Below are 15,425 nucleotides of genomic sequence, written 5' to 3'. Positions count from 1 at the left end.
GCCAGGGCGGCCTTCTAACCCTCAGCGCTGCCAGCATAGCCCCGGCCCAGATTCTGATCATCAGGTAATAACTTGGGTAATAACTGAATGATTTTCATCCAGCAAAAATTTTCATATAAAACAGCTTTTATCAAACACACCTTTATATACTACCGGACCATTTTTCTGAAGGAAAATGTAGCAAAGAATACTAAGAATATGAAGATGGTCATTTAGCTAGTAATTCCACTTCTGCTCATTTATCACAAGAAAAAAAAATTGGAACTATGCACAAACCCTTGTACTGCAAGTTATTCATTATGGGGTTACATATAATAGTAAAGAACTTAGAATCTAAAGTCCTTAAATTTCAAAAACAAATTGATTAAATTGTATAGCCATGCACTTGAATACTAGGCTGCCATTAAAAAAAAAAGTTTTGTAAAATAGTAACAGACATACTCATGATGTATCATTAAAGCAAATATTATATCAATTTCATGCACACACGCTGGGTGTTGGATTACAGGTGATTTTTATTTTCTTTTTTGTACTTTTTGTACATAACCCAGACTCCAAGCCACAAATTATCTTGCAGGTACAAATGGGGTCACATTAAAAAGATAGTCCATATTCAGTGGTTCTTGACCCCTCTACTGACGCAAGCCTCCAGGACTCATCACCCTTCATACCTGAAAGGCCCTGGCCAGTGTCTCCCTGAGCTCTTATAGTACTTCCCATTCTTTCACTCCTCCCACTCCTTGGTGTTTCTGCCTTAAGACCACTTAAGGGCAGCACTTCGTGTTTACCTGTCCAGTCTGTGGCATCTTGAAAACATGGAGGACTGTGCTAATAAAAATGAAAAGCTTAGAGGCAAAGCAGCTCTTTGTTCTCAAGAGAACTTGATGTGCAAAAACTATACTGTTTGCTGATTGTTTTATGAGTTAAATGATTTAGTGAAAGTCACTCAGTCATATCCCATTCTTTGTGACCACATACAGCCCATGGAATTTTGCAGGCCAGAATACTGGAGTGGGTAGCTGTTTCCTTTTCCAGGGGATCTTCCCAACCCAGGGATCGAACCCAGAGGCAAATTCTCTACCAGCTGAGCCACCAGGGAAGCCTGTCTTATAAGAGTGGCCTTTTATATGATCAGAATATCGTTCCTTTTTTAAAAACTAATTAATTGATTAATGGTTTTGGCTGTGGTAGATCTTCATTGCTGCACACAGTCTTTCCCTAGTTGTGGTGAGCAAGGGCTACTCTTCATTGCAGTGTGCAAGCTTCTCATCGCAGTGGCTTTTCTTATTGCAGAGGATGGGCTCTAGGCACGAGGACTTCAGTAGTTGCAGCACACGGGGCTCAGTTGTCCCGCTGCAGGTGGTATCTTCCCCAACCAAGGATCAAACCCTTGTCTGCTGCATTGGCAGGTGGGTTCTTAACCTCTGGACCACCAAGGAAGTCCCTGACCATTCCTTTTAAGCATATGTAATTCCCTGGTGGCTGCCTGGAATGCAGGAGACCCGGGTTCGATCCCTGGGTTGGGAAGATCCCTTGGAGACGGAAATGGCAACCCACTCCAGTACTCTTGCCTGGAGAATCCCATGGAGGGAGGAACCTGGTAGGCTACAGTCCATGGGGTCACAAAGAGTTGGACACGATTGAGCGACTTTATTTACTTAATAGTATAAAATGAGACCCTCCTCACCTCCATTTGGCTAAGACTCTAAAGTAGTAAGTGCCAATTACTCCCACATTATTAAATGAGGTACAAAACCACCAAAGCAGAACTTGTGAAGGTGTCTAGAAACCTTCACATACCCTGGAAGTCTATGAAAGAGATTGAAGAGACTGAGAGAGAATTCTGAGAGGATATGTGCAATATTGTCAGTGTATGTGAATCCTGCCCATTCTGTGTCTAAGGAAAGGCAAGTGTCAGCAGGGCCACTGAGAGAGCTTGTCCTGTATCCCTCCAGATTGGGACCAGGCAGGTTGCTGTCTGGGCTTCCCTGGTGGCTCGGCTGGTAAAGAATCCGCCTGCAATGCGGGAGACCTGGGTTCAGTCCCTGGGTTGGGAAGATCCCCTGAAGAAGGGAAAGGCTACCCACTCCAGTATTTTGGCCTGGAGAATTCCATGGACTGTACAGTCCATGTGGTTGCAAAGAGTCAGACACAACTAAGCGATTTTCACTTCAGGTTGCCGTCCAGTTCATGCTGAGAAATGTCCAATGGCTTCTGGCCAGATAACTGCTCTGATAGTGAGCAGAGATATTGATACTTTGGAGGGGTCTTTCATGTCCAGAGTTTTTTAAGACAAAGAATGTCTGAATATCTCCTATGTGAGTTTTTTCCATGCGTGAGCAAATTGCCCAGGGTATAGTGTTAGACCCAACCCATGGGAATTTCTGGAGGGCTGAAGGGACCCCCACAGGAGAGTTGACTACTTGATTCATAGAGGCTGAGCAAGATGAATTCAACATCCCAGTCAGAGACATTAATATACCCGAATTAAGAGATTCCAAGAAATAAGAAGTGGGAAGCTCTTTCAAAACACCCACAGACAATGAGTCAACACTAAATACTTACCAAGTACAGAAAGCATATATACCAAGTTAATAGTATCAAACCAAAAAAAACTTCTTACTCCTTACCTCTCCTCCTTATCACCATCCCCAAACCCTGGAGGAGCCAGAAGCATTCTTGTGAGTAGAGAATGAGCCACAAGAAAATAAAAACACAAAGCACATCTCTTCCTTTCTCAGTTCTAGAGAAGAAAAACTTTAATCTTAAAATTTAATGTTTTGAACTTCTTCATAACACTGGAATTTTTAAATACTGAAATGAGAGAAAGAGCTTAGAAGCTAAGGACTTAAAGTGAACAGAAAATTCAAGACAGGGACCTGAGATTTCGTCCAAAGGGGCACATGAAGGAACAACCTAGAGTCAGTTTTCATAGTGAGAGGATCTGGAAGAATACAGTTGTTAACCAGTTTCATCCCTTGAATGTACATGCATCAGTACTTTAACTAACTTATATTATTATGTTATATCCCTTAATACAATTTCTTGAAAGTGTTGCAGTAAAGCTACTATCAGTATTTGAACTATGTACATACCACTGACTAGCTCTTCCCATTAGCAGCTTGGTTGAGTTCAGTTCTTGAATGAAGCTCAGTTCAGTTCAGTCACTCAAGTCATGTCCAACTCTTTGCGACCCCATTGACTGCAGCATGCCAGGCTTCCCTGTCTGTCACCAGCTCCCCAAGCTTGCTCAAACTCATGTCCATCGAGTCAGACGTGAGTTTGAGCAATGAAGCTAGATACAAATTATTTGATGAATTATTGAATGAAGCTAAATTTGAATTATTTGATGATAACACTTTCAGGTGCCTTGTCTCCCCATAAGAGGAAAATATGAAGTTTTTTGAGTATGCGGAATACATCTGTATCCTATACAGGTTAGGAAGTTTTTTCTTTTAGATTATCTTATTTGATCCTCTCAATATTACTGATATAATAAGTATTGTTGGGATCATTATTTTATAGATGAGAAAACTGAAGCTCAAAATTAAATTATTTAGTCCAAGGTCAGATTTCCACTTTTAATATAGGCAGATTAGCTAGCTACAGACCAGTTCTCTCACCAAAAACAATTAGGAAAGATGGGAAAATATTTTTAAAATTTGTTTTAAGCCATTGGAGAGCTATGAAAGCAGCCAGAATTTGGAGGGCCAGGATCTAAAAGCTGAGGGATTTCATTTGGCACTACTTTTCTGCTTGAAGCATTTGCTAATTAGCAAGCAGTGACTTGGAGGCTAAGAAGCTGGGCCGAAAGAAAAAAAAGAAGGAGCTGGGCTGAAAGCAGCAGCTGAGAAACTGAACAGCACTTTTAGCAGTTTTATGCGATCAGGAGGAATCAGAGTAAAGGGAAGGAGAGCAGAAGTCCAGGATCCCCACGGAGAAGCCCTGGTACATACTCAAAGCTCTCCTTTGAGATTCCCAAAGAGCTGCACCCTAAGAGCAGAGGTGACCTGGAAATAAACCAGCCCTCAAAGACTGAAACATATCATCCAGTTGACTTAGTTCCTACTTGGACTGAGATGAGCATCCCCTGCCATTATACACTGCCTGCTCAAGCAAAAGTCAATTCCTTCTGGAGAAAGATAAAGTCATCCAGAAGCTATGAAGGATTTCTGATGAGGAGATTAATGATTCTTTGCTGTTGTTCAGTGGCTAAGTCACTTCTGATTCTTTTGTGACCCCAAGGAGTATAGCATCCCAGGCTCCTCTGCCCATGGGGTTCTCAATGGAGTGAGTTGCCATTTCCTTCTTCGGGGATCTTCCTGGACCAGGGATCAAACCCACGTCCCCTGCATTGGTAGGCTGATTCTTTATCACTGAGCCACCTGGGAAGCCCCAGTGATTCTTTACATACGGCTAATAAGTTTATTTTTACAGAGTCCTCTCACAATGTAATTCTTACAATAACCCAGGAAAGTACATCTAACCCACGTAACAGATGAGAAATATGAGACTGAAACTTGTTACTAGGTTTTCCAGGTGTATTTGATTTCACTTATATCACATATTCATAGGCTTTTTAAAAAGAATAAGGATGTTACAGATTTTTGAAACTAATAAAATTGCTAATATACATTTAAATCCATTTTAACATACATTTGACAAAAAATATATACTTATTGAAAACATAAATTTTGTGTCCTTTCATTATCCAAATGACTAACAAACTTTCAAATCATAAATGTGTATCACATTGTAAAATAAAGACAAGACTGAAATAAGACCACAGTGTCTTTATACATTTCCTAGAGATTAATATATGAACTCTATTATGTGTTGCTCTAGTAATTCCAGGATTTTTTTCTTTCAGTTTAAACACACTTTGGTGTGTCATTACCACTGTATAACTCCAAATGACAAAATAGGCAGATTAAGAAATGTAGGCATTCTGACAACCAGATTTTAAAGTGTTCTTCAAAAAGTCAGGAAAATACCGTCTATGTCTCTGAGTAATAACTCACTGATTAAGAATTATGAACCACACTTTTTGTTCAAATCTATTCTGATATTTGAGTAAGTATTAACATATTCCTTGAGGCTTTGAAGAAATATATTTAAAATGCATGAAAACTCTAAGACTCTCAGGATTCCTCATTTACCAAATATCACAAATTCAGAGGTTAGAAGATCTGAAATCAATCATAAAATATTTCCATTATTCTGAAGATGTGAATTATAATTGTTGTATCTTTAACATTTACTTTAGTGTGCTTTAATCATAGTGATTTGAAATACCATCGTTTAAAAATTCAATAACTATGATTCTTTACCATAATCAAGGTTGTATGAAAATAAGCAGGCACAGTATGCATAATTTGTTGTTATTTGCTATCTATCATGGTTTGCTTCATAGATTTCCTTGCAACCAAATACTATAAACTACCTAACAAGTATTTCAAATGGTTTCAGATTAACTGACTTAGATCTAGTACTATCAAAGGTATATTTAACAGTTGATCAGCTATTAAAATTTACAAGTAATGTAAAAGTCTGAAGTAGCATAAATTACTCTTCCTAATTCTATTTCCTTGTATAACATAAAATGAAATAAATTTTAAGAGTTTTAAAATTTTCCTTTGAGGCCTAAAAAGCATTAAAATATCTAGTGATCTGTTGGGAAAAAAATGTTACATGGTATACAATTTGACTATTAATGTGAAAAAATTAAAGACACAGTTTTTAAAGTAGCTGATTAAGAACAGAAAATTGGCTGAAAATATGACCCTGGCTTCCCTGGTGGCTCAGACAGTAACGAATCTGCCTGCAATGCAGGAGACTCAGGTTCGATCCTGAGGTTGGGAAGATCCCCTAGAGAAGAGAATGGCTACCCACTCCAGTATTTTTGCCTGGAGAATCCCACGGACAGAGAAGTCTGGTGGTCTACAGTCCATGGCATCACAAAGAGTCAAACATGACTGAGTGACTGCCAGTTTCAGTTTCATTCACCATTAATAGAAATGAGAAAAAGAAAAAAAAAAAAGAAATGAGATCACTGGGAGAGGAAACTGATGGAGCACAATATTCAGGTGATTCTGAGTTCCTTTTTGGACCTATAGAGTTTAAAATTCTTGGCAGGGCTGCCATGTTGCACAACTCCATTTCATTCTATGTAAATAGTGTGACAAGAACTTATACAACATTGGCCTAAGTTATGGGGCATTAGATGGAAATATCTAGTAGGCAGTTGGATTTAAAAGGCAAAACTCAAGACAGGTGTTAAGAGTTAGAACTGCAAATATGGGAGACATAGGTAATAAGAATTGAAGTTATGGACATGGATGACATCTCCATGAACAGAAAGCAGAGAGGAAAGAGGGCCAAAAGCAGAAACTTGAGGAAAGTCTTCTTTTCGCGGGTGCAGGGAGAATAGGAGCAAACTGAAGAAATAAAGCCTGTCCTGTGGACTCCAGAGTTACCCGTTAATACCAGACCTGCTCCCTATACTACACCGCTGACACCACATAAAAGCCAGTGCTAGCTATCTTCACTGTTTCAGTGTCAGTCCGAAAATGCTCTTCCTGACATTTCTTACACCATTTTCTTCCCTGTTCCCTACCCTATACCCTCACTCCTGGCCTTCCTATTTATGGTCTCCCCTTAAAGTGCTTGGCACTGCTTTCCAACTTTAACTTGGTATGTCTCTCCTCTGTCTCAGTTTGAACTCTCCCTCTAACAACACTGTCTCCTACTAACCTGAGGACATTCTCTGGGGCTGCATGTCTGAGTTCAGGACCTTGCAAGTGGCACGCCTACCAAGTTCCCTTTGGCCTCCTGAGTAGGACAGATCTTGTAAAACATACACAGCGCCATAGAAAGAAAAGACCATCCCCAAGGAAGATGGTCACTCGGCAGGGGCTCCCTAGTGCCTACAAAATAAAGTCACAAATTCTTAACGATTATGTCCCAATCAGCCTTTCTAGATTTAGATACTCCTCTTTCCCTATAAGACGTTACACTTAAAATTAGACTATCTGCTCTTTACTAGGCACATTTCATATGCAAAGCTCTCTCTGCTTTTGCTCAAGCTAGCAGTGGAGAGAGTTGGTTTCCTATTAAATTGAGGCATGTGAATGTGACCAAGCTTGGCCCAAATTTGATGATAAGTTAGATGCTGTAGAAATAAGAGGATCTTAGATAACAATATGGATTAGCTCCATAATAACCATCAAGGTGTTTTAAGTGATCATTGTACTCAAGAAGAACTGGGGAAAACAAAATCAGGCTAAGAACAGATCTATACATTGGGTCAAGCAAATTCTCTATAAAAACTGGGATGGTTGGTGAATTGTATAGCATGTGAATTATACTTCACAAAAGCTGTTACCAAAAGAAAAAAATAAGTAGTGGCTAAAATATCTAGATGTGTACTCGGGGTATCTGGGTACACATTTTCAAAGAATAATGGTCCCTTAAAGAATGGGAGTAGAGACTATTGTTTGGCTGCTGTCCCTCCACAATCGCCTCTTCAAGCAAAGCCACAGTTGCCCCACAGGCCTCCAAATTGGTGCTCAGATGCTTTCAGGATTAGAACTGGTAACTGTCAGATGCTCAGCTGCCTGCTGACCTTAGCAAGGGCATCACTGACAACATCAAGCTCATGCTGAAGCTCGTTCATGGCGCTGGTTATACTCTTGGTATCTTTCAAGATCTGAATACTCCGTGTATATGGATTATACTTCACTCCAAATGGACGCTTGATTGTTTTGGTAAATTCTCTATATAAGAAAACAAATAAGAGGCAATCAGTTTCTAGGGGGAAAATTATGAAAACAGAATACTGTCCATTAGTCTAACATTCAGTTCAGTTTGGTTCAGTTTTTGCGACCCCATGAATTGCAGCACGCCAGGCCTCCCTGTCCATCACCAACACCCAGAGCTCACTCAAACTCACATCCATTGAGTCAGTGATGCCATCCAGCCATCTTATCTTCTGTCGTCCCCTTCTCCTCCTCCCCCCAATCCCTCCCAGCATCAGAGTCTTTTCCAATGAGTCAGCTCTTCGCATGAGGTGGTCTAACATTGAACATATCTAAACCCTATGTATACTACAAGTCCTTTTTCAAATGCCATTAAGCTTTCCCTTTCCCCTAGCTGGAATGAATTGCTCCTAGATAAAAGAACAATGTTTCATCTGTATCTCTTTAAGGCTTCCAATTTGTTATATAGTAATTTGCATGCATTTTGTTTTCCCTATTAGATTACAAACTCTCTGATAGGAAGGAATGGGAAGTAACCAGTTTCTCAGTGTATCTGATTCATATTTGCAACCCTGAACATCACTGTAAACAACACATCCTAAATATTTACTGTGGAAGGGAGATATGTTCCAGGCAGAAGGTGCCTAGAGGGCTTCTAATTATTAGCTGCTTACTTCTGTGACTTGTTACATTACTGGACCTATCTAAGGCAGAGGCAAATTAAGGCATGAGGAAGGTATACTTTACCTCATCTTCTCCTTTGCATCTTCAAAGCTTTCAGATACAAAGTAGACCTCCTGAAAAGTTGTGATGAGACACTCCTGTTTGCATGTAATCTTGGGGTCAAAGGGCTTTACTTTGGCATGTCCGGAAAGAGCGTGCTAGAGGACAAAGAGTCCGTAAATCAAAAAATACTATCCATTTTCATAGATCACCTTCTTTACACAGCTGCCAGAATCAGCACACCTCTGAATATATTATTAACACAGTGGTCCCAATCTACAATTCCAAACTTATTTCCTACATCTCTATTTAATCCACAATACACTAAACCAAAACAAATGAACTGCTATTCCCTATAAATGCCCCACTCTTTATAACACCCTTCTCCATGTAGGGTGTACCCAAGGATCTTTATTTATTTACTGTTAATATAGCATCTGCTTTCTACCCAACAGTAGTTATTCCTGTACATGACTTTTACCCTCTAGCAGGTGGTGGGCTCTTTGAGAGTAGGACTGTACTTTGGACAATACTGAATACACACTCACCACCTAACAAACAGAGGTTCATTCCTTTATTGGATACATAATAAATCTCATTGAAGAATTCCCTAGAAAGTACTGAAGTTATTATTAGCGCACCAAAAACAGTGAGGAAACAGCAAGACTTTGTTAAGCAAAAACTTTAAAATACTTATTTATTTAGAAGATATATCTATATTCTGAGTAGGCATCTATATTCAGAAAACTTAGGAAAGAGAGGAAAATACCTCTTAGGTATGCTTACTGCCACCCCAAGTATTTTCCGCAGTAAGCTCTTGTTCAAATCCAGAAACTATTTCAGGTCGTATCAATTACATTAAGTGAATATGGTTACGTGCAAATATTTACAACTCTTACTTTGAGTTCACTGATGGAAGAAAGTAAGCCGGCACCGAAGACTCTGAGCTGCCCCTCTTGTTTGCACAGACCAAACTCCACAGTGAAGAAGTAGCACTGCAAAAGGACATCAGTATTTCTCTCACATCATGAATGGCTCAACTTAAAACAAATTATGACTCTTAGTCACTGACCCAAATTACCCTGGAATAAAATCCAAGACCCCCAGACTAGCTCACAAGTATTTCTACAGTCTGGCCTTGACCAAGTCAGACTTCTCAAAGTTTTGTTCCGGGAACTCTTACATACTTTTAAAAATAACTGAGGACCCTAAGGACCTTCTGTTTATGTGGGATATAGCTAACTATATTTACCATATTCAAATGTAAACTGAGACAAAATTTAAATATTGACTAATTAATTTTAAAATATAATAAACCATTTTATGGGCTTCCCAGGTAGCTCTGCGGTAAGGAATCTGCCAGCAATGCAGGAGACCCAGGTTCAATCCCTAGGTCAGGAAGATCCCCTGGAGAAGGGAATGGCTACCACTCCAGTATTCTTGCCTGGAAAATTTCATGGACAGAGGAGCCTAGCGGGATACAGTTCATGAGGTGACAAAGAGTAGTATATGACTGAGTGACTAACACATTAAGTTCCTTGAAGGTGGGAATTAGACTTTACTCATCTTTATATTTCCAGCATGTTGTCTTATAAAGTGCTAAAAAATATTTTTAGCATCATTTTTAGAAAACCTATCATTTTTACTGCAAAAAGGGTATATAAACTATTAACATTGTTGTATTCTAGTGTTCTTTGTTTCTCTGCCTTTTTTTAAAGCTCATGTCTTTGAAGTGACGTGAAGTGAAGTCGCTCAGTCGTGTCTGACTCTTTGCAACCCCATGGACTGTAGCCTACCACATCTTCTTTGAATAAACCTTAAACCTCTTCCTTTAACATTATTTGAATTATTTAAAATTAAATTATATATGAGCAGAGACAAATTTTCTAATGCTCATCTGGAATATGTACTTTTAAACTACACAAATACCCACATCCCACCCCAGTTAAGAATTAATGATCTGTACAGCGATTTCCAGATTTATACCGTTGCCAGTTTTTGAACAGCCTCTTCTGAAGCTCCAAGAGAAGCCAGGCCAATTTCTTGGGAGAACTGAGCAAAACTAGGTTCAGCCAAAAGAGGGACATGACCTAAGAGTTCATGGCACGTATCTCTGAAAAAAGAGGTACAAGCTGTCACACCATGACGTTTAACATAAATGCATGACCAACCATTCAATCAAATAAAAACCTGATCTTACTTTTATTCAAACCGATCAGGTGGTATTACTTTGGAAATGGACCACAAAGGACATTATTATAGTAAAGAAATCATTTTGGTTCAAAACCTTGAGCATTCACAAACACATATACATAAATTCATGCAAATACCCACAGACTTCCACATGTCGCCCCACCTCCACCCCCAAATCAGGTCTCTGTTCAAATGTCACCTTCTCAGAGAGTCCTTCTCTGATCACTCTTTTCAAAATAGAAACACACACACATACACACACACATTTGTCCCCCTTCCCTGCTTTATTTTTCTCCATGGAACTTATATTCTAATTTATTCATATTTACTTGTTTATTTTCTGTATTTCCCATTGGAATATAAGCCCTATGAAGGCAGGAAACTTTGAATTTTTTTCAGTCTTACATCCCCTATGCTTAGAACAGTACTTGGTACCTAACAGGTTGTCAATTACTACTAGTAATAATAATGGCTAACATGTATAGCGCATAAGAACATGTATTATAGGCCAGGCACCATTCAAAATGCTTTACATGTGCTTATTCACTTGATCTTCAAGGAAAAAAAAACCAAACTCATGAGGTAAGTACCATATTGATGGATGGATGCTGCAGTAGAAGTACTTACGGTTCTGGAGTGTAGAGAGGATCCGAACTGTGTCTCACATACTGTGTGCAGTGAAAAACTCGAAAGGCTAAACCTGATAAGAAATCCCTCGGTGATAAGTAACCAGCCACAGGACGGATGGAAAAACCTGTGCGTTCTGCAAAGCAAAGGAGAAAAATGTTCACCAGAATAGACTGGTTACCACAACATTTTAATTCTGCCAGTGGCACCAAGTTAACGCTTTGAGGGAGAACATGAAACTAAAATGTGTCATACAAGTCATAATTATTAACCACTTACAGTGGCCAGACAGTGAGTTAAGAATTTTTACACATGACATCTCCTTTCATGTTTATGATTGAGCCAGCTATAAAACTATGGCTCAAAGACTCAATAATGTGCCCAAGGCCACACAGTAGATGATAAATGTAGGATGAACCCAGGCCCTATACTACACCTTGCTATCTCCATGAAGAGGTTAAACTATTCTTTAGACAATCTTTCTTTTCTTTTTTTTTTATTAAAAAAAACTTTAAAAATCTGTTAGTACAGATCAACCATTTTTTGAAACTATGACATTTTTAGCCAGTACCCTCTTGTAGTTTCTTTATTTTATGTGAACTGACTGGTGCTCTTTCATTCCCCAGCAGTTGAGACTGCATGCCCACTCTAAAAGTTATTTGCTGCAGTGGCTCTGGGGACCTCTATAAGCTCTAATCCTGTCCTTCATTTCAAACTCTCAGTTCAGTTCAGTTCAATCACTCAGTCGCGTCTGATTATTTGCAACCCCATGGACTGCAGCACACCAGGCTTCCCTGTCCATCACTAACTCCAGGAGTTTGCTCAAACTCATGTCCATAGAGTCAATTATACCATTCAACCATTTCATCCTCTGTCATCCCCTTCTCCTCCCGCCTTCAATCTTTCCCCGCATCAGGGTCTTTTCCAGTGAGTCAGTTCTCATCAGGTGGCTAAAGTATTGGAGTTTCAGCTACAGCATTGGTCCTTCCAATGAATATTCAGGACTGATTTCCTTTAGGATGTACTGGTTGGATCTCCTTGCAGTCCAAGGGACACTCAAGACTCTTCTCCAACACTACAGTTCAAAAGCATCAGTTCTTCAGTGTTCAGCTTTCTTTATGGTCCAACTCTCACATCTATATATGACTACTGGAAAAAACCATAGCTTTGACTAGATGGACCTTTTTGTTGGCAAAGTAATGTATCTGCTTTTTAATATGCCATCTAGGTTGGTCATAGCTTTTCTTCCAAGGAGCAAGCATCTTTTAATTTCATGGCTGCAGTCACCATCTGCAGTGATTTTGGAACCCAAGAAAATAATTGCTTCCATTGTTTCCCCATCTATTTGCCATGAAGTGATGGGACCGGATGCTATGATCTTAGTTTTTTGAATGTTGTATTTTAAGCCAGCTTTTTCACTCTCCTCTTTTACATTTACCAAGAGTCTCCTCAGTTCCTCTTTGCTTTCTGCCATAAGGGTAGTGTTATCTGCATTTGTGAGGTTATTGATATTTCTCCCGGCAATCTTGATTCTACCTTGTGCTTCTTCCAGCCTGGCATTTCGCATGATGTACTCTGCATGTAAGTTAAATAAGCAGGGTGACAATATACAGCCTTGACAATATACTCCTTTCCCAATTTGGAACCAGTCTATTGTTCCATGTTCAGTTCTAACTGTTGCTTCTTGACCTGCACACAGATTTCTCAGAAGGCAGGTCAGGTGGTCTGGTATTCCCATTTCTTGAAGAATTTTCCATAGTTTTTTGGGATCTACACAGTCAAAGGTTTTGGCATAGTCAATAAAGCAGAAGTAGATCTTTTTCTGAAACTCTCTTGCTTTTTCTGATCCAATAGATGTTGGCAATTTGATCTCAGGTTCCTCTCAGTTCAGTTCAGTTCAGTTCAGTTCAGTTCAGTCACTCAGTCTTGTAGGACTCTTTGTGACCCCATGAATCGTAGCACACCAGGCCTCCCTGTCCTTCACCAACTCCTGGAGTTCACTCAGACTCAAGTCCATCGAGTCAGTGATGGCGTCCAGCCATCTCATCCTCTGTCATCCCCTTCTCCTCCTGCCCTCAATCCCTCCCAGCGTCAGAGTCTTTTCCAATGAGTCAACTCTTCGCATGAGGTGGCCAAAGCACTGGAGTTTCAGCTTTAGCATCATTCCTTCCAAAGAACACCCAGGACTGATCTCCTTCAGAATGGACTGGCTGGATCTCCTTGCAGTTCAAGGGACTCTCAAGAGTCTTCTCCAACACCACAGTTCAAAAGCATCAATTCTTTGGCGCTCAGCCTTCTTCACAGTCCAACCCTCACATCCATACATGACCACTGGAAAAACCATAGCCTTGACTAGACGGACCTTTGTTGGCAAAGTAATGTCTCTGCTTTTTAATAGGCTGTCTAGGTTGGTCATAACTTTTCTTCCAAGGAGTAAGCATCTTTTAATTTCATGGCTGCAGTCACCATCTGCAGTGATTTTGGAGCCAAGAAAAATTAAGCCTGACACTGTTTCCACTGTTTCCCCATCTATTTCCCATGAAGTGATGGGACCAGATGCCATGATCTTCATTTTCTGAATGCTGAGCTTTAAGCCAACTTTTTCACTCTCCTCTTTCACTTTCATCTAGAGATTTTTTAGTTCCTCTTCACTTTCTGCCATAAGGGTGGTGTCATCTGCATATCTGAGGTTATTGATATTTCTTCCGGCAATCTTGATTCCAGCTTATGATTCTTCCAGCCCAGCGTTTCTCATGATGTGCTCTGCATATAAGTTAAATAAGCAGGGTGACAATATACAGCCTTGACGTACTCCTTTTCCTATTTGGTTCCTCTACTTTTTCTAAATCCAGTTTGAACATCTGAAAGTTCTTGGTTCACGTACTGTTGAAGTATGGCTTGGAAAATTTTGAGCATTACTTTGCTAGCATCTGAGATGAGTGCAATTGTGCAGTAGTTTGAACATTTTTTGGCATTGCTTTTCTTTGGGACTGGAATGAAAACTGATCTTTTCCAGTCCTATGACCACTGCTGAGTTTTCCAAATTTGTTGGCTTATTCAGTGCAGCACTTTAACAGCATCGTTTTTAGGATTTGAAACAGCTCAGCTGGTATTCCATCACCTCCACTAGCTTTGTTCGTACTGATGTTTCCTAACACCCACTTGACTTTGCATTCCAGGATGTCTGGCTCTAGGTGAGTGATCACACCATCATGGTTATCTGGTTCTTGAAGATCTTTTTTGCATAGTTCTGTGTATTCTTGCCACCTCTTCTTAATGTCTTCTGCTTCTATTAGGTCCATACCATATCTGTCCTTTATTGTGACCATCTTTGCATGAAATGTTTGCTTGGTATCTCTAATTTTCCTGAAAATATCTCTTGTCTTTCCCATTCTATTGTTTTCCTCTATTTCTTTGCATGGATCACTGAGGAAGGTTTTCTTATCTCTCTTTGCTATTCTTTGGAACTCTGCATTCAGATGGGTGGGTATAGCTTTCCTTTTCTCCTTTGCCTTTAGCTACTCTTCTTTTCTCAGATATTTCTAAGACAGCCTCAGACAACCATTTTGCCTTTTTGCATTTCTTTTTCTTGGAGATGGTCTTGATCACTGCCTTCTGTACAATGTCACAAACCTCCATCTACAGTTCTTCAGGCATTCTGTTTATCAAATCTATTCCCTTGAATCTGTTTGTCACTTCCACAGTATAATCATAAGGGATTTGATTTAGCTTATACTTGTATGGTCTAGTGGTTTTCCCTACTTTCTTCCATTTAAGTCTGAATTTTGCAATAAGGAGTTCAAGATCTGAGCCACAGTCAGCTCCCAGTCTTGTTTTTGCTAACTGTATAGAGCTTCTCCATCTTCAGCTGCAAAGAATATAATCAATCTGATTTCAGTATTGACCATCTGGTGACATCCATGTGTAGAGTTGTCTCTTGTGTTGTCAAAAGAGGATATTTGCTACAACCAGTGCATTCTCTTGGCAAAACTCTGTTAGCCTTTGCCCTACTTCATTTTGTACTTCAAGGCCAAACTTGCCTGTTACTCCAGGTATCTACTTTTGCATTCCAATCTCCTATGATGAAAAGGACATCTTGTTCTGATGCTAGTTCTAGCAGGCCTT

At 39.7% G+C, this 15,425-nt stretch overlaps 1 protein-coding gene across 5 annotated transcripts in view; it reads right to left on the bottom strand.

Moving 5' to 3' along the window:
• Window positions 1–4,527: 4,527 nt before the first annotated feature.
• TPH1 (tryptophan hydroxylase 1) overlaps window positions 4,528–15,425 on the bottom strand; it is a 37,171-nt gene continuing 26,273 nt past the window's right edge. For all 5 annotated transcript variants that reach the window (XM_060399339.1, XM_060399336.1, XM_060399337.1 and 2 more), the window contains 5 exons: window positions 11,301–11,436; window positions 10,467–10,593; window positions 9,380–9,475; window positions 8,505–8,638; window positions 4,528–7,775 (listed from right to left, as the gene is read on the bottom strand). In XM_060399339.1, the coding sequence (XP_060255322.1) occupies window positions 7,601–7,775; window positions 8,505–8,638; window positions 9,380–9,475; window positions 10,467–10,593; window positions 11,301–11,436 (668 nt within the window). In that variant the 3' untranslated portion in view covers window positions 4,528–7,600. The remainder of the gene's footprint in view (window positions 7,776–8,504; window positions 8,639–9,379; window positions 9,476–10,466; window positions 10,594–11,300; window positions 11,437–15,425) is intronic.

The sequence above is a fragment of the Ovis aries genome, chromosome 15 (assembly GCF_016772045.2).
Source record: "Ovis aries strain OAR_USU_Benz2616 breed Rambouillet chromosome 15, ARS-UI_Ramb_v3.0, whole genome shotgun sequence".
Taxonomy (NCBI): domain Eukaryota; kingdom Metazoa; phylum Chordata; class Mammalia; order Artiodactyla; family Bovidae; genus Ovis; species Ovis aries.
Note: the sequence above shows the minus strand (reverse complement) of the source record. Positions and strands in the feature narration are given on the sequence as shown.